At 43.7% G+C, this 26,408-nt stretch overlaps 1 protein-coding gene across 3 annotated transcripts in view; it reads right to left on the bottom strand.

Annotated features, from left to right (window-relative positions):
• Positions 1-26,408, bottom strand: part of SLC5A10 (solute carrier family 5 member 10) — a 546,087-nt gene that overhangs the window by 458,576 nt on the left and 61,103 nt on the right. For all 3 annotated transcript variants that reach the window (XM_069210113.1, XM_069210111.1, XM_069210112.1), the window contains exon 3: positions 7,533-7,637. In XM_069210113.1, the coding sequence (XP_069066214.1) occupies positions 7,533-7,637 (105 nt within the window). The remainder of the gene's footprint in view (positions 1-7,532; positions 7,638-26,408) is intronic.

Below are 26,408 nucleotides of genomic sequence, written 5' to 3'. Positions count from 1 at the left end.
TTTTCATGGGTTCTGCGCTCTATGGATTAACAATATGGTTACATGACCATGTTTCTTATGAATGATATTTTTATTATGGTGCTCTCTGGGGGCTGTTTTGAGCATTACAGTCTAATGCCAAATGTTTATTTCTGATAATGGTTTATATGATAATTGTATATGTTTTAATAATCGCTTCTTTTTTACAATTATGGTTTTTACAATAGTGGCCATAATTCAGGCCAATTTACCATCCTAATTACTCTACGACTGCACGCTTGATATGTTTGGGTGACCCTTCTAATTTATTTCTCCTCTATGGCTGTCTTGTGTCTTTTCTGGGGGAATTGCGTTAGCCAGCCAGCAAGTCTGATGGTGGGGTGGTGAAAGTGGCATTCTATTGGAATTAGCATGGCAGATTGAAATTAGGATGCTAATTGGCAACATTTTCATTTTTTTTTTGCTGCAGATAGAGGAAGAAGGTAAATAGAAGTGCTTTTAGTTATATGCAGGGCCACTGGAATTATATGGCATGAAAAGACAAAATTATGAGGCAGGGTTGACCTACGTATGTGGTAAGAAAAGTCCAGTTGTGAATTTACAATGCCAATAGCTCTAACTTAAGCAAATGCGAGATCTATTGTATTGCAAATGCTTATTTTTCTCTAGAGGCAAATACTCATTTTGTTGTAAATTTGACCCAAAACGACATAGCATTGTTTCTGAGCACACAAGTTGTGACTGCTCCCCTAACTATGTGCCCAGTTAAAAAGTATTCAGCATCTCTTTCGTGCAGTTAGACAATAAATTGCACACAATTTTAGGTTATAGGTGTGAATATGTGTTCTCTGACACAGTGGCGTAACAAAACGTTAATAGGGTCCCCCACAAAGTACATGGAGGGCCCCCCTTCTGACTTACTCAGAAGCTCTCAGAAGCACTGGGTCCTTAGGGAGGTCCCTGGAGCTTGGTGGACCCCCGAACCGCGAGGGTTGTGGGGCCTTTGTTACACCAATGCTCTGGCACATCTGCTGGCCACTAGCTACGCTTGGGAAGAGAGCACAAGACCACAATCCAACTAATGTTAAGGCCCCTTCCAGTGTGTCCATTCCTGGTGAGTAAGCATAGGGCCAAATGTGTCAAGTGTGAGGACATATGTGATCTCAGGTTGCCTCTGCTGGGACCCTAACAGGCTATGGTCCTGCTTCCCTTCTTCCCATACAAGTTGTAGCATATTCCCACTCACAAAGAAGCACACAGCATCTCCACACCCATAAACCACATCATCTCACTACTCACAATCTTCTGAGGCCTATTTCTCACATCTCTGCTCTCCACTAGTTCACCATGATTAAAATGAAAAAAATGTGCTTGCTAGTGTACAGCCTCAATCCTATGCTCTAGGGTACGAACAATAAAACAAAACGAGCACAATATTCTCAATAACCCCTTTCACCCCACTTTTTCACCGCAAAAACTGCCCACATCCCCAAGAATGGTACATCAAACTAGTAATGGCATAGACAAACATTGCAAAGTTAATTGGTCTGTCTTTAATATGCTAAAGCATGTAAACATGGGCATGCTCAAATACTGTTTATATGCATCACAGGAACAAATGTTGTTTATTGCAAGTAAACAAGATTGCCAGTGTTGGGGGAAAAGGTAGCAAAATAATTGTTTTCTGTCTGAATGTATGTAGGAGATAAAGGGGCAGATGTAAAAGCCCCTAGCGCCTTCTTGTACCACATTAGCCTCATTTCTTTATGTTAATGTGGCCCAACGAGGCCAAAATCACAGCACCAAATTTACAACGTGGCAATGCATGCATTGCGCAACTTGTTAACCCTTTCTGCTACATTATGCTTACATCAGGCAAAATGTATGCAAAGAGGGTATTCCCCCGTTAGGGGGAAGGGGGGGGGGGGGAGGGGCGAAAAAATGGTGCAAACAAATCTAAGAGATTTCTTTGCATCATTTTTTTCGGTACTTTTAAGGTCTGCTCAGAGCAGGTGTTAAAAGGAGGCATATAGTTGTTTACAATGGGCCTCAATGGGCTTTGCAGGATTAGCGACAACATGTTTTACACTAATTCAGCAAAGCTCCGAACTAGTGTAAAAAATGATGATAGGTGAGACTCTGTTACAGGGACAGAGGAGACCCTAACTATGCAAGGAGAGACCCTGACATTGGAGTAAAGGGTGTCTAGTCACTGTGACAGGTGAGATCCTGACAGTGGTGAAACCCTGATAACATGGCAGGAAGGCCTTGGTAGTGGGATGAGAAGACCCTGGCAGTGGGTCAGGTAAAACCCTAGCAACGGACAGGTGAAACCTTAACATTGGGGCACGTGAGTTCATAGCACTTGGATAGAGAAAACTCTGTCACTGGATCAAAGGATACCTAGTCACTGTGCCAGGGAGGACCGGACAACTGGACAGGACAGACCGTGACAATGGAATATGGAAAACACACAAAATGGAGAAAATGATACCTAGTCACAGTGACAGAGGAGACACTGGCACTGGGACAGGGGAGACCAAAACTCTGGGATAGGGAAGGCCTTATCATTGGAACAGGGGAGACCCTGATAGTGAGACAGGGGAGACTCTGGCACTTGAGCAAATGATACCTAGTGACTGCCACAATGGACACCCTTCCAATGAGACAGAGGAGACCCTGACAATAGAGCAGGGAAGACACTATCTACGAGAGGGGCATAGCTGACACTGGAATAAACAAAAAACTAGTCACCGTGACCGAAGTGACCCTGACACTGGAACAGGCTAGACCGTGACTCTGGGACGAGGAGACCCTGGCGTGTGGTGAGGGGAGTCTCTGGCACTGGAGCAAAGGATACCTAGTCTCTGTGACAGTGAAAAGTCTGATGCTTGTACACGGAAGATACTGACAATGGGACATTGGAGACCCTAGCAATGGGGGTTGGGGAGGTGACTTTCAGAAAAGGATACCCAAGTATTGGAACAAGGGAGACCTTGAAACTCTGATGGGGCCTACAGGGACAGTGGAGACTCTGGTGCTGGAGCAAAGGATAGCTGGTCACTGTGACAGTGGAGACCCTGGCAATGGTGCAAAGGATACCTAGTCACCGTGAAAGACTCTACCACTAGGACTGTTAGTGAGAGATTAAGGAGTCTCTGACACTGGGACACAGAACACTGCCCTGGGACACCGAGACATCGGCGGTCTGACAGGAAGACTGAGACTGGGAAAGTGTACGCACAATTGGAGCTAAGGAAGGTCATAGTCATGGCGCCTTACAGGCTCTCAACCACCGGGGACCACCAATCAAACACTCTGCGTGGAGGGTTCTAGCTACCAGTGGTGCAGCCAGTGCAGTGGCACCAGGGCCCAGAGGAGGGGGGGGGGGGGGGCGAGTCAGCCCTGCACTAGGTTGCAGTTATGTTAGAGGTTGCCCTTTCTGAATTTTTCAAACAGATTCTGCCTGGGGCCTGAAATTGTGTTTCCTCTTCGATGAACATTGAGAGGAGGGGTAGGTACGGAAAAAGTAAAAGATAAGGAAGAAATGGAGGCAATGAAATGAACGAAATAAAATGAGAGAGTGAAAGATAGAAAAGAGGAGAGGAGGAAAAACGTGACAGAATGAGTACAGGAGTTAAGGATCAGAGACAAATGAGGTAAAACGGGTAGAATGAGGTCCCCCCTATTCATAGTTTTATTTTAATAGTGACCTGAGGACCATTTCCTGTGCTTGCACATGACACCCAGACTATGCCCCTGCCTGCTAATCGAGACAAATGACACTGTGGAGAGTCTAGGTACTAAGGATATGTTGATATATATATATATATATATATATATATATATATATATATATATATATGGATTCATTTGTAACCTAACTTCCGTGCGATCACCATATGTGCTTTAAAACCTCACATTTAAACGGGCTGAAATGTTCAAAACTATACTTTTCGAAATAACGATGCATATCTAAATATCCAAAAATATAATACTATTTACAGTAATAAATAATTATATCCCATAACATCACATCACGAATACAGATGGTTACAAAATATTCCACATACGTAAACTGCATTGTATCTTCACATCGGTATAAATAACAAAAGAAGATGTGTAATAAACATTTCCAAAATATATAATGCAACATATATGCCATAAACCGCTAACAATTCTATAGCTAATGCGTGTTACAATTTTTAATGCTATTCATCATCTTTATATGTCGATGATTGTATTTCAATAAACCATATAATGCCGATTTAATTCATCTTGTACTAGTGCATTACATCCCCAACCTTTTAAACCTCAAATTATATCAGTCTGTGTAAATAATCCTTCATACACATTTTCACTGAAAAAAAACAAAGGTTACAGGGACGTTATAGTTAGGAAATAGAATTAAAAAAACAGAGAAATATAATTAAAAACGCAAAGGTTACAGGAACGTTATAGTTAGGCTCACATTTTAAATGCACAAAACAATAGAAATTCACTTGTTATAGTTAGAGTTATTTCAAGTAACTATAACTTGTGCGCTAAGGTAACTATAACTCGTGCCCCCACCATCCAGGTATGTGATCTATAATTTTACTGCAGATGTTACAGCGACATTATCAATTATGTTATCAAAGATTAAATGAGTGCTGTAATTTGAGGGGTAATAAGCAGTGTATGACGAGGGCACAAGTTGCGAGTTATAGTTACCTTAGGGCCGATCTCGGCCCCGGGGACTCCATCCCCCAGGGACAAGCCTAATTTTTTCGTGGGGGGAGGGCCACGTGGCCCCCCTCCCCAGGACCGATCTCGGTCCTGGAGCCCCATCCCTTGGGGCCCGGCCATGTGACCTGGGTGCCCCCCAGAGCACCCAGTCACAAAGTTGGGGACCTCGGTGGGAGCCTGAAGGCCCTCGAGGTCCCAGTCGGCTCCCCACCTCCTGTGGGAGCCAGCATTACTGTCAGAGAGTGAGTGCTTTAGCATCTCCCTCTCTGTGAGAGCATTGTTTCCTCTGTTTTCCTGCCTGCATCTCCGCAGGCAGGGAAACAGAGAAAACCTTCACTCGCAGTAAGGGAGAGCAGTTTGACAGCTCTCCTCACTGTGAGCGGAGTGTTTGTTCTGACTTGATGGGAGCTCTCAAAACTCCTGCCAAGTCAGAGCAAACAGCTATGTCCCAGGTTTGGGCATCCCGGGACATAGCAGGAGCCGGCCCTGGGAAGGTGGTGGTCCAAAACAGAACCCCTATCTGTTTTAAAAAATTTGCCCCTGGGAGGTGGTGGTCCGCGGGGCTACAGGGGCCACGTGCCCCCCCACATATCATATTCCATTTGCCTCGGGGAGGTGGCGGTCCCTGGGGCTGCGGGGAGCAGTCCACAACCTGCATACAATATTACATTTACCTCAGGAAGGTGGTGGTCCCCGGGGCTGCAAGGGGGCCCACGTAACACCCCCACACAAAACAGAATCTTCACCCTGGGGAGGTGGCAGTCCTGAGGCTGCAGGGGGGCTGTGCCAAACCCCCCACACAACACATCTAAATTTTCGCCCGGGGGAGGTGGCGGTCCCCGGGGCTTTGGCAAGCCCAGGAGAAGGGCCTTGTAAGTCCCCTCCTTATTTTTTGCTTACTCCCCAGGACATGGCCCACCCAGGGGCTTCATGAAAATGGCGGGAAACCACCTGTTTCTTTTAAACATTGGAAAAATCTGCAGATCCGGATCTTCAGATTTTTCCAGCGTTTTAAAAAGAAATGCTTTTAAACCCTGGTGGGGTTCCCCTGGGACACTAGCATCACAGCTAAGGGGACAGGGCGTTCCCACCCTGGCCCCTTTTCTTTTTCTTGTACTTCTTTTCTGGGACACAGCTGAAGCCGAGTCTCAAGATGGCTACCAACTCTTCCTGGTTAAAGTGTTGACAGTCAATCAGATAGCTGCACGGGGAGAGTCGGATCCACGGAGGATCCGTGTACCTGTATATTTATATTTTTTAAACTCTAATTTCTCCTAAACTACTGAACGGATTTACACCAAATCACAAAGGGAGTGTTTCAGGACCTCTAGTCATGTTCAAAATTTTGAAAAATCCCATTGACATAGAATGGGGAAAACGTGTTTTGGAGCCCCCCCCCCCCCCTTTTTCCCGGCCCCCGCATGACAGATCAGCTTGATACTTCCTAAAAAGCAGATGAACTGACCAAAGTATGAATTTTGAAAATTTCATGAAGATTCGTCAATCGGACCAAAGTGCTCCATCTATGCTAAAAAAAAAAAGGCCTAACTAAAACTACTAAGTGGCAACCGCCACTAGGTAATATATACATATATATGGAAGTTGGTATTTTCTAATTAGTCTAATTCCTTACTTTTTTTGTTGAATATCTGGTGAGAGTGTCTAAACTGTAAACTTCGCACTTGTATAGCACACTACTCGCCCGTTAGGGTCTCAAGGAACTGTACGCATACCGCTGTAGAATCTCTCCTGGCTTTTCCCTGTGAGGCATCCACTCCTGGACAGCCCCAGGGTGAAGCCAGGCATCCAAGCGCTGTGAGGGCCGTTGTGGAGATTAAACAAGCTATTGCCCAGATTTACAGAGTGGGCCCCATTAATTAGATTAGGCACTGAGGTGAGAATTATCTGGTCCAAGGGAATTGAGCCCAAGACCCACCAAGGTGAGAATTGAACCCTGGTCCCCTGCCATATCTCTGCATCAGGGTCTGCCACTCTAACCATTGTGCCACACTTCTCCACCTAAGAAAATGAGCATTCATATTTGCTGTAAACGTTGCTAACTCCAGTCTTAGAGTATGTTTGCGGGACTTTCATAAGTCTCCTATTTTGTGTACTTGCTTTGAAGAAGTTTGAACGGCGTGTGGGAATACTGAATAAGTGAATGTGAGGACTGATCTTTTAATAAAGGAAGTGGTTTATTCCTGAAAATGAACATTGTCAAATCCTCTCAGTGACGCCTCACACCAGTGCCAACAGACTCAAATAGAACTCCACCAATGTTCTAAGGGTTGTTCCATTGATAGGGTAGAGAGGGGGGGGTACCATTACAATATCTCTACACAGAAAGGAAAAAAGGCGCATTTTATCACGATTTTTAAAAATGTCCCGTTGTTGAAAAGAAGGAGATTACAACACAGAGCTATATAACGCTGCAACCCACTGTTGTGATGGCACTATGGCCATGCGTTAATGTGGAAAAACAGAAAACATAACAAAACAAAAAAAATCTGGTTGTGTTTTCCTAGTTGGTTTTCTACTTTCTAAAGGACAGCTGTTGAAGTTATGGCATGCTGAGTATTATTTGAACTGTAACACTTAGGGCCCTATTACAACCTTAGCGGATGGCATACTGGGGGTGACAGTGGTTGTCAGGATATAATGGAACTTGTAATACTGCGGACGGGATATCCGTCACATTTGTGACAGAGTATCCCATCTGCCAAGGTTGTAATCAGGCCCTTGATGCCTTAACACCCTTACAGTAGGCACTGTGGGTCCAACCATTCAATCACCAATTGCTTTTTCACAAACCCATTGACTCTTACATTCCACTCGAAGCCGGCCACAGCGATCCCTCCAGCGGCTCCCGTGCCAGCCAGGCCAATGAAGAGCCCTGACCCTTCACTACTGGCGAATAAGGAAGCTCCAATCTGGGAAGACAATTGTCAGGAAGTTCAGTTAGAAATTGTACGGTCAGAAAATATAACATACATCTCAGTTACATTTCAAGCCCACCCCAAAATATTTACACATCACCCAGACAACTTAAACTCCACCCTAGAGTACTTCCTCCCAAAGTGCACAAACACCGTTCCTGAACAATTGTTCCCCAGTTATTGCCCTAAAACAACATTCTCTAGTACTTAAATCCCATCCCAAAGTGTTTACCCCAAAACTACTCTAATTCTACCAAACCCCAGAGTGGTTAAACCCCATCGCAAAGAACTTAAATCCATAGTACATTATTTAAACCATATTCAAGAGTAATTAAACACCATCACAAATACCTTATCCTCAACCCACATTGATTAAAGCAAATCTCAGAGTGGGTATGCACCATTCAGGGCACTCAAACCCCTTTCCCAAATGACAGAAGACTTATCCATGGACATCCTATCCCTTGCTGCCCTTCAGCCTCCCTGACACGGCCTTCCTTAGCCCTGGTTTAGGGGTCTTGAAGGAGAGGGCAAAAAGGAATTATGTATATGAGCCAATTTACTTTCCGAATTTTCCACAGCACATAAAAACCTATTGAAGGGTTTGATCAAACAGTAAGGCTTGTGATGTCATTACGGTTCTAACAGTGCATGATGTCTGCTACCACCGCTGGCACTTTGGTGGGTCGACGTCCATGGACATAACCCTGTTCCAGAAACAAACAGATGACCTTACCCCCTTGTCAGAGTCTCTAATCCTTTAAATCCCATACACCATCCCCTACCTTCCACGTCTACAGACATAAACATCAGAAATATACAGCTTTTTTTATGTTCAAACATAACGCCCATGCACCCTTAGTAGTGTTGAGCAAGTGAGGCTGACGGGCCGCGTTTCCCTTATCATTTTGAAGTGAAATGCATGTGAGCTCGCTTTTGAGGGGCCAGAGAGTGGCTCCACCAATAGGAGACAGTAGAGAACAAGCTAAAGTACAGCACCAATAAGATAACTTTGTGTTTAGACACACATAGAAAGGCACTCCCATTTACAAGAAACTCATCTTTAGTACCTAGCAATAAAATGATCTTTCATATATTACATTTAATGCATAATCATTGCAGAAGGCAGTACAAAAGGAAGACACGAGAAGGTGTCACAATATGATTGTCACTATGTATCAATGGTCCACACCCGTATTTGATCATAGACTATCATGCATCACCTATATATCCTACCTATGTTACTAGGTCCCAATGTGGTACTGTGCTCACGGCAACAGCTCAAATGAGGCGCATGGAAGGATAGAGTGTGGCATCTGCCTTACAGAGTTGAGGAATATAAAAACTGCCCAAGTTGTTTAGCGGTTGCAGTAAAGAGGTGGGCACAACTAATCTATACGAAACTCTATATGTATACATATAGCCACCAATCAATCAATCTATCTATCTATCTATCTATCTATCTATCTATCTATCTATCTATCTATCTATCTATCTATCCATCTATCCATCTATCCATCTATCTATCTGTCAAAGAGGATACTCACGACTCCATTGATATGGTCACGATTACAGGCCATGTGGGTTGAGGCCCTGAAGATGCAGGCCAGCCTCCGAACCTCTTAGCAATGCCTCTATTCCAGCCTCAGCTCTGAAAGACCCATCAGCCTCTGTCTTTTGGGCCTACCTAAGGTCACTGTGGCTCCACCTGCTGCACAAAGCCACCATCACAAGTACTGAAGTCAACTCCAAAACCTATCCGACTTCAACAGCTGCTGGGAGTATCCCAACTGAGCATCTCTCAATACAAGTAAGCATCCCGGTTGCCCCGGAGTCCTCTGACAGAACAATGCAGCCTTTGTCCCGACACCTAGATACCGCAGAATCCTCCCTTATTGGCTGGTCCTGTGTTTCCCAACAGGCTTTCACTATTTCCATTGTAATATATTGCACGTGATATGTATTCATTTATTGCTTTGCAGTGTGATTATAACACACACCAAACATTGTCATATACCCGGAATAAAATTAAAATATGTGAACTATGAACTGTCTTTCACTTCCAGCCCCTGTGAATGTTTATTATAAGTCAGCTGAATCCAACTAATATCAAGCAACTACCCCTGCAAGAAAATGAGATTTAGAAGTGCTTTTTAGGAATAACATGACTTTTTTTTTTGTTTACAATACAGGGTATATTCTTCATATTTGGCAATTATTCTTTCAATTGATAATTCCCAGAAATCTAGGACATGAACCATGTAGTACCCGTAGAAGAGCTACAGACTTTACGAATGAACTGGTACACAATCACATGACAGTAAATTCGTTTGTCATTGAAGCAGGGGGCTTCTATACATTTGGACGTTTGTTATGTCTTGCATCACGGCCTTAACATCATCTTATTCTTGTAGTTGTAATGGATAAGAGTATTTCAGGTTTTGGGTCTTAGTCAACCTTGAAGCTAGATAGGTGTCCGTATAAAATATTTTGTTTGGCAGCACAAAGTATAAATTAAAAGTAACAATTACGTAATCCACAAAAAAAGCTTTTCCGTTGTCCTTGCAATAACAGTATATTATTTGTTTTGGAAAAAATAACACTCTGTTTACATCAAGGGAAGGTCCTCCTAGGTATATTCAGGAATTTAAATGGTATACACACTACACTAGTCACAAATTCTGTGTATCTCAAGGCCTCCAAACAGATAAAGCAATCCTTTAGATGCAGAGGTGTAGCCTAAATTCTACAATCAAAGCGTAGTGTCCTATCTGGGCACAGTAAGTCGCCTTATAGTGTTGTGTGATAGAAATTTGCATAGCCCATGCTATGCTATTAGCATTGCTTTGCAGTTGCTGTTATTTTCACAACCTGGCTGTGATGATTCTATTGCAGTCTGGAATCTGATTTCCTGTAGTTTGAGTTGGATAATTAGTAGTGTGGCTGTGAATAAAGTGCTGCTTTTCTGCATATATGCATTATAGTAGTTAACAGAATTTGTGTGTGCGTGTGTAATGCCCCTCTAACCTTCATCGGGCAGGGAAACAGATGAAAACTCCACTCCCAGCGAGCAGAAGCAGTTTTACAGCTCCAGCAGTTAGTGTTTGCTCTCACTTGGCAGGAACTGTCACACCTCCCGCCAAGCAAAAGCAAACAGCTATCTCCCAAGGGTGTGCACCTTGGGAGATAGCAGGAGCCAGCCCTGGGGGTTGGCTGACCCTAAGGCCATTGGTGGCTCCAGCAGGGGGGCAGCACATCCCCTCTCCTTTAATATAACAGGGTGTGCCCCGGGGAGGTGGTGGTACCCGGGGCCATATATGGCCAGGGAGGTGGGGGGCACACAGATCTCCCAGTTTTAAGTATTTTATAGGCCCCCAGGAAGTGGTGGTCCCCAGAGCCCAGGGGGGTGTCTGCTCAGCCCCCCTTCAAAGTTTTAACTTTAGCCCCGGGGAGGTGGCGGTCCTGTGGGCTGCCATCAGCAAGAGGAGGAGGGTTCAGTCGGCCTTCTCCTCCACCTTAAAAAATAATCAAGCCCCGGGGAATTGGTGGTCCCCAGGGCTCCTAAGAGTTCAATGGAGGGTGGACGCACAGCCTCCCTCTAATATTTGTAAAACACACTGGGGAGGTGGTGGTTTCCAGGGCTCAAAAGAGCCGCCCTAAAAGGGGGCCCTATGTGCCCACCTCCTTTTTTTATTAATTCCGCATGCCCCCGGAGCCTGGACCATGACGGAGCTAAATTGTTAACAATTGCAGGAAAATTTTACGAGCATTCACAAATGTACTGTGATTTTCACCACAAACATGAAAAAAATGCTTTTTGGTCCAGCCAGCACTAGGCCTGAGGGTCAGGGTATTCCTGACCCCTTTTCTGGTTTTTTTAAATCTGTTTGTTTGGGACTCAGCTGAGAACGAGTCTCAAAATGGCTGCCAACACTTCCTGGTTGAAGTGTTGGCAGTCAATCAGCGCTATTCACAAGATCGGATGGAGTCTCAAATGGTTCGAGCCTCTATTTATACAAATTTGTTTTTCTTTTAATATCTTGACAACTACTGAACAGATTCACACCAAATTACAAAAAGGGATCTTTCTGGACCAAGAAATACCTTTCTGACGAATTTGGTGTAGGTCCGTCCAGCAGTTCGGACTGTAGTCATGTTCAAAATCCCTATGTGAAATTGCATGGGGAAAAGGCATTTTGGCACCCCCCCATTTTCCTTGGCCCCTGCTTGACAAATCACCCCAAAACTGTCAACACAGCAGCTGAACTGACAGTTGCGCTAGTTTTGAAAGTTTTGTGAAGATTCATTAAACGGCGCCATATTTATAGGCAAACCAAAAAAATGGTTTACCTATGGAAACTAGATCCTAACTATACCTACCTACTGTTGATATATATATATATATCTATATATATATATATATAGATAGATAGTCACTGAAAAAATCAAAGGTCAAAGTAACGACAGGGACAACATTAAAGTTTTGAACTAAACATAAATACAGAAATTCACCAGTTATAGTTATCAGAACTAAATATAACAAGCACTCCCACAATGCACTGCTTATGAACTCACATATTACATCACTCATGATGTTCTATGTTATCATTTATGACATCACTGATGACATTTCATATAACATAATTGATGACATAATCTAAGCTTCTTTTTGTACACATTACTCTATAAAAGAGTATGGGGTCCCCAAGACATAATGGGTCTCGGGGAGAGGGGCCGCGCACTCCCTCCCCTAAAATACTACATTTGACCCAGGGATGGGGTCCCTGTCACCTCAAATTGGCTGGAGGTGCTCAACTGATGCCCCCGTCACCATATATATTTGTAGCAAAATGGTGGCTGCCATTTTTTTTTTTTTGCAATCCTTCGGGAGTCCCACAGGATTCTGCTGGGTCCCCCACAATGGGCCTAGTGGGGCAGGTTATCTCTACCTTGCCCCCTTATATATATTTTTTCTTTACTTTAGAACAGAGGACTAAGATTATAACTCGCTCTCCCGCCGTGCACGGTTTTCTCATCAATAATGTTACGGCAAATGTTACAGTGACATTATCAATGATGCTATAAAAGGTGTCATGAGTGCTCTAATATCTGGGGTAATTAGCAGTGCATGGTAAAGGCACAAGTTATAGTTACCTTAGGGCGCGAGTTATAGTTACTTGAGATAACCATAACTAAAACTGCTGAATTTCTATGGTCTTCTGTGAGTAAATTCTGAACCTAATTATAACGTCCCTGTAACCTTTGGTTATTTAAGTGAATTTCAATGTTTAAAAAAAAATCTATTTCCTAGCTATAATGTCCCTGTAACCTAAGTTTTTTTCAGTGAATTTCTATGTTTTTTTAACGTAAAGTTTTTTTATTACTTTACGTTAGTCCAACCACTGCCGCGCACAACCTTTGGCCATGTGCGGCAGGGATGACCACAGGGCCTGGCCACAGCATTAGCTGCAGGGGCTGGCCTAAGGCCAGGCCCTGCGGCCAACCCTCTATAACCACCCAACCCGCAGTGGGGGTTGGCTATAGGTCCAGCGGCCATCCCCTATAATTACCCAACCCCATGCCACGTACAGCCTTCAGGCATGTGCGGCTTGCCCGCAGAGCCTGGCATACAGCCAGGCCCTGCAGCCTACCCCACAGCACTCATGAAGGGCCTCTTTGTTTGGTGGAGATGTGATCATATTCTTGTGCATCAAGAACACATCTGCAAAATCAGCGGATAATGCTTTTGGTGGGGTCCTTGTAGTAAGCTGTCCATCTTCCTTGGAAAATGGGAGAAGCCTTTGCATATCACTAATGTATATGGGACAAGGCCAAAAGGGTGGGGCTTCTAGGCCATTTTATACTTGTATGTTTTTAAAAGGGATAACATGATATCTGGTCTCAGCAACAGATAGCAAGAAAGAACCCAGTTGTCACAGTTGTTACATGAGATATTGCTCTTAAAAAAAAGCAAGTATACAAGCACCTCCTTAAGGTGTACAGATATCATTTCATGGTGGAAATGCAGAGAAAACACACTTGTTTTGCTTTGGTCATGCACACAAAGTTAGGATGAATCATACTTTATAGAAGAGGAGCTTTAATTTGAGGTCCTGCTTTGTTTTTATCTGAAAGTTGTTCCCGTTGAGATTTAATTGCTGTAAAATGAGCTTTGTGCTGGAATTAATCCTGCCCTACATTTTCATTATTTTCTATTTTAATTGTGGGGGCCCGCGGAGTGGAGCCTAAAGGCCCTGTGGTCTCAGCCAGCTCTCCACCTCCTGCAGGAACTGGCATTGCTCTCGCAAGCAGCTGGAAATGAAGATCCCTGCGTGCAGGAGCAATACTTTCTTCTCTTTCCCTGCCTGCATGTCTGCGGGTAGGGAAAGAGATGAAATCTCCGCTTCCAGCAAGCAGGAGCATTTTTACAGCGCCAGCTTGCTGGAAGCGGAGTGATTGCTTTTGCCAAGCAAAAGCAAACAACCATCTCCCAAGGGTGGGCACCTCGGGAAGTAGAAGGAGCCGGCCCTTCACAAAACCATAGAAATTCAACAGTTACAGTTATACTTGTCTCAAGTAAATATAACTCATGCCCTCCCTATGCAATGCTAATTAACCCACATATTACATCACTCATGACATTTTCTATGACATCATTGATAATATCACCGTAACATTTGCAATAAAATTATTGATGAGAAAACTGTGCATGGTGAGGACGCGCGTTATAGTTACCTTAGGGCACAAATTATAGTTTCTTGAGATAAGTATAACTATATAACTGTTAAATTTCTATGGTTTTGTATGTGCGTGCAACTGCCAGTAGGTAATATGTATGTCTATATACCATACATACTTTACATGTAGGTGGCCCCACCAGTCTTTTCAATGCATCTTATTGAAATCTAGCAAGTTAGTGGCATTGTACACGCACATCGATGCAGCAGGCACCTATCCCCCCAGACTGTAGATCAGTCCTGAACAAGAACTGCACTCAATGGCTGCCTGTGTCTAGGGTGTAACAAGTTGATGGTCTCAGTGTAGTTGCTAGAGCTCTTTTACAAGTTCACTAAAATTGAACCCCAGACAGAGAAACGCTCAAGAACAAAAGGTAAACCCTGTCTCGTTTTAATGAAGAAAATCAGATACTGCTAAGAAAAACCATTGCTGCTGAGAAAATAAATTCCTTCAAGCTTACAAAATAATATGGTAAGAGGAAGGGGTAGACTAGAAGTAGAGACAGATTAGGGACATTGCCAGGGACACAAAATGACAGGTTTTCAAAAACTAAGTGATGAACACAAGGTAAGAGATTCAAGCTGAAGTTGCTGGAAGGGAACGTAAGGCAGCCCTTAGCCCAGGTAGATTATAAATGAGCTCTAAACACAATAAAAAGAGATCTTTTAAACAAAGAAGATTGTTGCTTATTTATATTTTACGCTTTAACGCATTAATTTCGGTAGCTTAGCAAGGAGGCCATGGGCCCTTAGGCAAGTAAAGAAAATAGTCCCTTTCACTGCCGTTGGGTAAAATACAGTATTGTCAGGGTTCAATGCCCCTCTCCTTTCAGGGCTCTAGGCTTCGGCACTACTGTACCTGCTGCATCAATGGTAGTCATGCCCTGATTATGTTTTTACAAGGTACAGGGAGGGGTTAAAGATAGAGAAGTTAAGATTAGAGTTAGGGTTATGGCTAGTTTGGGTAGGGGTTAGTCTTGTGGTTAGTAGGAGTGAGGGTTAAAGTTAGCGTTAGTTAGTGTTAGGGCCCACATAAGGCCGAAGCCGATAGGATGGAGTTTAGGTGCACATTTGTGGAGGGTGGGGGCTGGCACTGCCCTGTGGGCATGTGAAGCTGGTGCTGCTCCTGCTCCCCATTTAATGGCAGTTATTTTTGTTAGTGAGGATTCAAAAACCTTTTCACTCTAGGAAACAAAACTACTGACTTTGTGACAAAAGGCAAGCTTTTTAACTTATAACATTCCTGTGCTATTGTGTACAAATCAGACTGCAAACTTTTCCCAATTGCTGTTGTACGTTTAGTCTATCATGTGTTAATATATTAGGTCTAAGCAGATTGTCATGCTCGTAAACAAAGCCCTTTCAGGAGATAAAAAAGTTGGCGGTTTCCACATCCTGCCTCACCCCACTTTTATCCTTAGTATGATGGCACTGGAGTAATTTACTGAAATTATTTTTAGACTTGCACAAAGGCCTGTACCACTTTTAGGGGCGTATTTACAAGGTGGTTGCGCCACCGTTGCATCATTGTTTTTGACACTCAGGTGGCATATTCAGTACTCCATATTTACAAAGTGATGAATCTAGGCTGATGCCTAACTTTCCGTAGGCCTGCTACACTGTAATCAGTAAATAAATCACATCCTCTCAACTAGTAGTAGGTCTACACATGTCACAGTTATGTTGTAGTACCCCTTGACCAGGAGTGCCAAACAAGGGAGCTAGGGAGGAATGTACTGGTCCTGTGTACACCCTCTCTAAAGCTTCAACAGATAGGGTCCTTGGATGACGGGTAGGTCTAATCGCAGCTACCCCAACAAGTGCAAACTTTGGCTGCAGGGGAGTAGTAGCATCCATGTATTCCCAAGGGGCCCGTTCCAGAAACTAGTAGAGTCATTACCATCACTGGGTAATTCCTTCTCAATTTACTAATTAGGTATACCCTATTTACTTGAGTATTTCCACCTTCTTAGTGAGGACTAGGTTTCTTAAGTCCTGAAGAATTGCCACCAGATCCGTAGGGACTAATAGGGTGAGAAGCATGTTCACTGTGATCTCTGTAATGTAGATTATGGGTCTCGCACAGGTTTGCGTTTCCCTGCTTTAAGAGTCATTAGTCAGGGAGCCCTCAGGTTTTTCCTTTCTTTTCCAGACCACAGAGGAAAATTTGGATATTATATCATATATTTTCTCTCTTGGTTTTAATTTTGACATAGGTTCCCAGCTATTTGTTCTTATTAAAATAGTCCACTCGGGAGCCTATAGTCAATTTTAATTGCACTTCTTCTGGTCCTCTTTGGCTATCTTGATCAAAAGATCTCCAGCAAAGAGCCCCCTCCCCGGGGCCCGTCAGGCATTGCAGCACTGGCTTGATGAGGAGCATTACCCTATGATGAAGCATGTGAGGACTCTTGCTTCTGATGTTCGATGACCTGTGGACACCCCTCCTAATTGGGTGTGCGGTGACTCTCTTCTCGGAAATGTGTACCTTGAGTAGCTATATGTACCCCTTGAACAACCTGGGACCATGGCACCTATAATTTCATCATGCCCTGCAGCAAGTCAATGTGACGGTGTGTACTCCATGTAAGGGACAGGCCAGGAATGCCACATATACATAAAGGAATGGGTTCCCAAGTCTAGCCAATCATACTCCAAACTACAAAAGGTAAGTACACACATAAGGTAGGTAATACAGGAAATGTCACTTTACGTTACATCAATTACTTGAATCCACTCACATCAATGTTTCACTCAATATGTCACACTACTTAAGTTTCCTTGTACACATAAGTAGACTATGCCCACTGTAATGTGACACATAGCCATACTACATACTTGTATGCTTTACATCCAGGACCAATGTAATAGAGTCCAGGATGAGTTTTTCACCATATCACACTCTATTACATTGGTCCCCACACATTAGGCTACTTGCGTCAGTCAGAACAGACGCATTGTCTCTGTTTTCTGACACATTGCGGTAGTTGCATCTGTTGTAAGGCCAACTTCAGCAATGCTCCACCTTTGGGGCAGATGCGTTGCGGCATCCTTTCCACCTATGCATCAGAATTTCTGATGAACCTTGGGAGCTTGCGAGATGATGCCCCATACCATAGATACGGCGCATCCATCTCGCTGGATTTTGTCGTAGCGCAGACCAAGTTTTATTGATGTATCATTGTCGTAATGCAGTGATGCGTCACTCCTTGTAAATATGTCTCTTAGTTCACTGCAGACAACACAGCCTGATTCCGAATGCACAGGTGAGAAAAAGCATTGTGGTGGGTACGTGAAGCTAGAACCGCATTAATGGCAGGGCTGGAGAGGAAACCGCTCCAATACTGCTTCTCGGACCCCATCTAAAATCAAAGCACCTGACACTTGCACACGACACACCACTAAATGTAGAGAGGCTTCCAGGCAGAGGGTAGTGGAGGAGCAGGTCCAGAAGGAGGCAAGGGTGGGGAAGGAGTAAGGGACAGTGAAAGAGAAAGGGATAAGGAAGAAGTAGGGGCATCTGTAGAAGTGAAGCTCCAGTTCTCACAATGATACCTTAGTGTGTTAATGGTGCAAAAACAATTATGTGTGGAGCTGTTAGGTCAAATGTTCAAATCCAGGTGTGATCAGTGTGTTAATGCACCTGCTGCAGAGCTCTGTGAACCATGCAGGTCACAGATTTCTATTCTAGTTCGTTAACTCAGCGCACACCTACAGTAGCGATATGTAAAAACAGTAGGTTAGGCGCTAAAATTAAAGTATGATAGCTCAGTTGACTAATAAAAACAGTGAAATAGTTAAAAGGGGTTAATGCATCTGCAGCAGGCATTTATTTGTAACAAGCATATGCAATCTTTTTAGTGTCTGTAAATTAGCTTGGTAAGTCTATGTACCTGAATCCAACCTTATTTTACCAGCCTGCACAATTATGTTTCATGAGGTTGTTGTAATCTACAGCACCATTTATAGTAGAGACAGCTCGGAAGGGTGGTGACATCTGTTTCTCTTTTGTGCCGTCTGTCCCCACCTCCCTGTACAAAGAGGACATGATATATTGTGACAAGTAGGAGTGGCATCCCTGCTTTCACTGTTTTCTCAGCTACCCTTGCTCCTCGTCTGCAGAAGGCAGATGGACGGACGGAAAGACATGGAATCTGCATGGAGCCACAGATTTCCTATCACCCTCAGTTCCCAAATGTCTCCTGATAAGAACGGTACCCCACTTGTGTGGGTAGCCTAAAAGAAAACAACACAAAAGGCCCTAAATCTCTATGTTGAGAGGTATTCAGGGCCATGCTGTGGCACCACCTATGCAAACCTAAGAACCACAAACATTTTTGAAAACTAGACAACCAAGGGAGTTTCGGGTGGTGTGTCTTGTGTGGAACCCACTAGGTTTTCTTACCCAAGAGGCTCTACAAACCTCAAACTCTGATTCAAATCACACATATTCCTTCCATTTCTGTGATGGAAACTTCCGGAATACGCATGAATCCACAAAATTCCTACCACCCTACATTACCCCACTTGTGCCAATAAAATGCTGCCCCACGTGTGTGGCTGGGCCTAGTTCCTACTGAGAGAGCATATCTTATATAATCTATATTAACATGAAATGTTTATGAATTAAGGTGTGATGATGCTGCATAGAAACCGTAGTGATAGCAATTTGCTTAAACGTGCACTTGAATTGTGACCACAAAGATGGGCCACCAATGTATACGCAAACTAATAATGATGACCAAAATGTTTATGTTACGTTTAAATGAGCTTATATTAACATTTGCGTTATTAAATCTGTATTGAAAACCTCATAGGCCTTAAGTTAGCATGAGCCGGAGTTCAGCTGCCTGGCTCTCATATTAAATACATTTTCCTATTTTTCAGTGTGCTGACTCACTAGGGGCCATGACCCCCCCGTTCGTTCTTTTCCTTCGAACTTGGAAGATGAATGTAGCCATGTAGATCTGTTTCTCCCTGTTTCACATCGTCTCGAAAACTAGAATGTTATAAATGAATTGAAACAGTGTAGATTAATGTAATGTATAAGGTCATTCAAACCGGGGAAGACAATGGAACTGCTGACCAAAAGATGTGCAAAGAATTACAAGGGAATGAAGTCACCGGATGTGCCACCTCTGAAGACGTCAATTATGAAGACCAATCAAAAACTTGTAAACCAATATGGGGTGAAGATTAGGATTACCTAATGTCTAATTTGATAGGTTAAAGACAGTGGGGTATAGTAAATGTCCAATAGAATTTTGGGGGAATGTACTACGAAAAAGGGATAAAAACCCATGTCACAGGGAGGTCATTTAGGTGGGTTAGGGAATGCTATTGATTTTATCCAGAAACTCTGTCACTCTGTTTGGTGACTTGAGATTTTATTAAAACCATCCTTGCTCTTAGTTTCTCCATTTACACTTTTCCTCCTTATGAGGAAAGTGCCTTTTGTCCCTTAGCTGAATCCTGACTGATGGCGATTTGACTGATGTCCTGAGGACGAAGACTGATTCCTATGTGCTGACTTAATCTTTGGAGGGTAATTATGACAATGCATTTGTAATTTGTCTGTTTACTTTTCCTTTCTAGGTACCAACTGCTTACTTTTGACAGAGACCTTAGCTAAATGTTTTCCAAATTGGTGTTCTAAATTGTTTTCCATGAAGCCCAACATGCGAATGCTAATCAGTGGTTAGGACAGGTGTTCACCTAAACTGACGCAAATAGACAAATGACCGAGACTATGCTTTGTTGAACTGACGCGATGTTGACATTCTGCTAAACTTGATCTATCTTCACGTCGTGTTATGTTCTGATGTTTGTGATTCTCGCGTTTACGAAATCTTACCAAAGTTACCATATTGTGAATATGCTATTATGTTTCTTGGTGTTGAGATTAACGCATATGCTTCTAGATTGTAATTAACAGGGAATAAAATTCATAAAATTCTACTAAACTGGTGTGGTTATTCATGGCTGAAAGGTCATGGTAGCGTTTTGAATTGATTAATGAGTTTGACTAAAGTGAAATGCATTGTCGTGATAAATACTGATGACATTATTGATGTATTGATTGATATATTGATTAGCTATCTCGTCCTACGGTGTCTCTCAACTGGGTCAAAAGATTCATTGGCCTAAAACGAGTCCTGATGTGAAATAAAGTATCATAAAGGGACGCGTTAGCAGTTCTGGTAGCAGAGGATGGTTTGGCCCTTTGGGGCCCTAGGACGGAGAATCATTGTTTAAATTGTTTTTCTGAGATAATGCAAATTGGAGGTATGATGTGTTTCTAAATTCACCATGACTTTCCCGAGATCTTGGAGCCTGCCTAAGTGAGTTGGGAATGTTCTCGGCGTCATAGCGTGTGTGGTATAGGGTTTTTTGCACTTGCTCAGCTTATGCCTTTTTGCAGGTGATTGTGAAATTTGTGTGTATTTAGGCCAGGTAAATGTAGTTTTAGTAGGAGTGGGCATACTCCGCAGTATGAGAGTAGGGAAGTCGGTGTACTTCATATGAGTGTGGCGCTTTGTGCTCAAAATTATCCACGTGATTGGTTGTTTTGTACGGACCCGTCGTGGTCTAAGACTCCGGAGTATATTGACAAGTGTACGGGACACTTGGGTTTATGTTGTAATCTGTGCGGTTTAATAGGTCAATCGGGCGTGGTTGACAAGTCGAGTTTGAGTCAAAATGTAAGTGTGAAACCTTCGATGGAGATTTGGCAAGTTCTAAAGTGCACTAGGACGAACCATTGACAAGTCAAGAGTAGGATTTGTGGGTCGAATTCTGCTTGCGTATGCAGGAACTGAGAAGGAGGGAGTAGCGGCCGAGGCTTCAAGTGAATTCTGTGAAGTTCTGAAACAAATGTGTTACCCTTCCTGTAGTAAACCGGCAGATTGTGTTGTTGTTTAAAGGTGCTCGCAGTAATTGTGCATTAGTTTTGTGTGAATCCAGTGAGGGGTGGACGACCCGCAAGACTTTGTCAGCTGTCAGCTGCAGTGCGTGAGTGTGACGTCAGTAGGCACCTCGCTGAGATAGGTCAGTTGACGAGAGGGGTCGCGCACGGATTGGCTGCCGTCCATGAGAGGCAATAGGTTGAGAAAGGTGGGTGAAGAGTGTCCTGGGAACTAAGTCACTTCCTGATTAAATACAAATAAGAGGAAACTTAAAAATGAATTTTGTTAAGGCTTTTAAGAGTGCTCTGAAAGGGGACACATACATTATGGCGAGTGAAGGGGAGCCTACACCGCCTGAGGGTACTCCAGCTTACATAGTTATGGAAGAAAAAGGTGTTGCGCCTTGTTTGTGGATGAAACAGTGGCGCAAATTAACAAAGAAAGAGGGATGTTTAGCGTTCCCAGAACATGGGACGTTCAATACGAAGGTGCTAGAGAATCTAAGGTGGATGTTAAGTACACAAAAACTACCTCGAGGCCAGCTCAGTATGATTCTTTAGTGATTTGGGATTTAATGGCCCTTAAACATAGACAAGAGAAATTCCAAAGAAGAATAAAAAGAGCAGAAAAGACTTATGCAGAAGCTAGGTGGGATAATGAGAACAAAATGTGGAGACGGGGAATAGTTGATGGATTGAAATTGTTCCCAGCAATGACACAGGGAGAAGAGACGGAGGGAAGGAATGCCACCTGTAAAACAGACAAAGACTCTAGTAAGCCTATGGAAACTAAGAGACCTTGGGAGGAAGAAGATGTTTCAGATGATGAAGAATTCATGGATCGTATATTACATGATTGCCCGCCACCTTATGCGGTGAGGGACAATGTCCTGAGCACTAGTACGGATCCTGGGAACCAGACGCAGGAGAAGGGAGTTACTGTTACAGCACAGACTAGTGATACAGGTTTGATACAGAATAGTGTCGGTGTACCCACTGTGCCAGACATACAGACATAGTTGCAACCTCCACCGCAGATACAGAGAATCTATCCAGACGTCCCAGTGCTAGAGACTACTACAAATCTGATAGTGCCGCCAGACCCGATATATACAAAATCACGGTTAGTGCAGATTGAGTCAACTCCGCAATCGCTGCCCCAGCCACGGCCACAACTGGTACCGCGATATAACCCAGTAGCGGGTCCTCCGTTAATACCTGCCCCGGCTTCGCTAGATCAGACCTTTGGAGTCGCTGCTCCATGAAGTTTGGGACCGGGTCAGACACCTTCCGCAATATCGTTGCCAATTACTGTTGGTCCACCGGTACCGCTGTATGCACAAGGTAAGCCTGGTGTATGTGATCAGGGAGTAATGGCCCAAGATGTGCTAAGAGGATGGTCCATAGGAGCCCCTCAGTTAATGGCCCCAGGAGAGCAAGCGATTGAAAAACCAGGGTCTTTGATAGACCTTAGCCCAGTTAAAGCACCCTTGGAGGCAATGAGACAGGCAGGGCTAGGGGTGTTAACCCCACAGACAATAAGTACAAACGGTTCACAATCGCCAATGATGCATGCAGGGAACATTTCACTGCAAGGATTTACAGTACAACAGTTGAATGAGTGGTTAGAGAAGACCTATGCTTCACAGAAGCATACAGTGACTGCAATAGAACCGAAAAGGATAGGGAGAGATGAGTACCTGAATTTTGTGAGACTGGGGGTGGAAGCTTCTGAACTAGTAGACGGAACAATGAGAGTAAACAGATTAGAATCATACACAGAAGCAAAATTGAGGTATCTGTGTCCTAAAATTACTAAAGAGGTAGGCAAGGTACATCAGAGATCAGTGAACCTGGCAGACAAGTACAACATTGATATTGAGAACGCTAAAAATTTGAAAAGAAGTTACAGGTTAGACTTTGAGTCAAAAGACTTCGAGCATATGAGATCTGCCGGAATGAAAGCTCATTTAAAAGAAATACTGCAAAGTGCGCAGATCTGGGGGGCGTTAGAAAAGTGGGAAGGCAGATGGGCAAAGAAAAGAGATAAGAGAAAGGTGACAGTCCGGGGTCGGGTCAAACTAAAGCTTCACCCGATACGGAATCAGTAAAAATACTACCAATGAGAGAAACAGCTGGTGGAGTTTTAATTCATGTGCCGTGGTCCAGAGGAGACATCCTATCTTTTACAAATGATTATCCCAGGTTGAGGGAGAAACCGATCGAGTGGTATCAGCAAACAGATAGGTTTGTAAAACTTGCAAAGTGTCTCTGGGAAGACTTGAATAATCTGTTTGAGATCATTGTTCTGCCTAATTTGTGGCTCGAGTGCAAGAGAGGGGTAGACTGGCCGACAAAGGAGCCAGCAAGGGATAAGGTAACCGGAGCTCCCTCTGAGGAGGTGATGAAGTACTATCATAAGGTGATTGAATTTTTGAAGCAGAAAGTGTTGCCGAAGGTGACTGATTGGCAGAAAATCGACCGGACCTCACAGGAGGTTAAGGGATCAATACATGCATACTATGAGAGGTTGTTAAAGGCATTCAAACATTATAGTGGTACTGAGACCATTGAGCCGAAAGACATGAACCATCTCGTGTTCAGATTTGTTGAAGGGCTGAGACCAGAGGTTAGCCAGATGATTAAGAATCATTTGATTTGTTGGCAAGCGAAGCCGATTGATGAGATGTTGTAGTATGCGAAATACTGTAGTGATGAAATTGAGCTGAAGCAGAAAAAGTTGAAGGAGAAAGTGATGGTGATGCAGATAAGGGCTGCACAGGGAAATGGAGTTCAACAGATGATACAGCAGCAACCGCAAGTGAATGGTGTGTTACAGGCACAACCGAGAGGTCGAGGTTTTGTAAATCGCGGTCCAGACTTGAATACTGTTGTGGTTCAAAATGATGCACAAGGGATGAAAGGATGTCACCATGTCACGCGTGCAGGGCATGGGGTATTGGAAGCAGGAATGCCCGAATGTGGTGCAGGATGGTATCGTTCAACAAAGCACTAATGTCGGTACATTGCAAAATGTGAGAGGTCCAAAATTGAGAAATAAAAATTCGAACTTCCAAAACAACATGATTCTGATGCAAGGGTTACAGCCCATGCAGCAAATGCAAATGCCGCGTGTTCAACCAGCGCAAATGCAGCAAGTAAAACAGCAGATTCCCATGGTACCTAGACAGCAAATGCAATTACCAATGGGTCCAATGGGACAGCAGCAGGTGATGCTTCCTCAGCAGGTCACGGGTCAGGTGTTGAGTCAAAATAATACAGTACAGCAATTCCCATTGTGTGGTGAAGATGAAATGAATGAGGAATGGTCGGGTGACAGCTCAGGTAGCGAAGAGTGCAGGCTTGCAGCATCCCTAGAAGTAGATCAGAGGGGACCCTATGTAGAAGGAAAGGTAATGGGTCACAAGGTTTCATTCTTGGTTGATACCAGAGCTACACGCTCTACAGTCAGAAGTGCAGAGGTTCCGAAATTACCACTTTCGGGGCGTACCATAAGGGTGGTTGGAGTAGTAAACCAGTACCTGACAAATCCGATTACAGATCCAGTGCAAGTTGAGATCGGCAACTTCCAGGGACTGCATAAATTTGTAGTCTGCGATTCGAGTTAGGTATCCCTACTGGGAAGAGACTTACTGTGCAAGACAAAATGTTTGATTACCTGTTCCAGTGATGGAATCGAAGTACAGACAAACAGTGATGATGAAGGGGATGATGGTCAGTTCTCAGAGTTAGAGACAGGAACTACGAATGAAGATTACCCCCTGATTACATTGTTCCCGATGCTTACAGTGATTCACTTACCTGCCGAGTTTCAAGGGACAGGGACCGAGAAAGTGTGGGATTTGACAGGAAAAGAAGTGGGATTGATAAAAGGAGGAGAACCAGTTAAAGTACAAGTGAAACCAAATGCAGTGTTTCCCCAGGTGCCGCAATATCATATGGCACAAGATGTTCTTATTCAAGTGTCACAAATAATTGCAGATTTTGTGAAACAGGGAGTCTTGAAAGAAGTGTTGAGCAGCCCATGTAATTCACCAATAATGGGTCTGAAAAAGCCTTGTGGGAAGGTTCTCATTGTGCAGGACTTAAGAAAAATAAACGAGATTGTAGTAAAATGTTGCCCCATAGTACCCAATCCAGCAGTGATTATGTTTCAGGTCCCTTGTGATGCTGAATGGTTCACCGTTGTTGACCTGTCACAAGCTTTCTTTTCGATACCTCTTCACGAGGACAGCCAGTTTTTATTCAGTTTCAAATTCCTGGATAAGGTGTACAGTTGGTGCAGAGTTCCTCAAGGGTTTTCTGAGTCACCGTCCATCTTCAATCAGATATTGAAAAAGGACTTAGAAGCCTTAGTACTGCCTTTTAACTCAACTCTAGTGCAGTACATTGACGATTTGCTGATTGCATCCAAGACAAGGGATGACTGTAAGTATGACACAATTGCCTTACTGAATCATTTAGGAAAGAATGGACATAAAGTGTCACCCAAGAAGCTGCAGTACTGCCAGAAAGAAGTGAAGTATTTAGGACACTTAATTGAAAGAGGGTCCAGGAGAATATCGAAAGAAAAAATAACAGCCATTTTGCAAATGAACCCCCCCAACAACGAAGAGAGATGTCAGAATGTTTTTGGGAATGGTGGGCTACTGCCGCCAGTGGATACCCAACTTCTCGATTATCTCAAAACCTTTGATAAAGCTGACAGGCAAAGAGATTAAGGATGAACCATATACCATAGCTTTATAGAAGGAAGAGCTTGAATCATTCATGGAATTGAGAGAGTGTATGTGCAGGGCACCAGCGTGGGGTATGTCTGATTACACAAAGCCTTTTCTACTGTTTTGTCATGAACGTGATGCTTGTTCTTTGTCTGTCTTGACACAGGTCCATGGAGGTGCAAATCGCCCTGTAGCATATTTTTCAGCTACCTTGGACCCCGTCGCAGCAGCCTTACCGGGTTGTTTGCGCACAGTTGCAGCAGTTGGTCAGAGCCTCACGCAGTGTGAAGGCATAGTGATGGGATATCCCCTAACAGTAATGGTTCCGCATTCAGTTGAAATTTTGTTGACTAGAACCAAAACTCAGCACATGACAAATGCT

Source organism: Pleurodeles waltl, chromosome 10, assembly GCF_031143425.1.
Source record: "Pleurodeles waltl isolate 20211129_DDA chromosome 10, aPleWal1.hap1.20221129, whole genome shotgun sequence".
In the NCBI taxonomy this organism is placed as follows: Eukaryota; Metazoa; Chordata; class Amphibia; order Caudata; family Salamandridae; genus Pleurodeles; species Pleurodeles waltl.
This window is presented reverse-complemented; position numbering and strand designations above follow the sequence as displayed.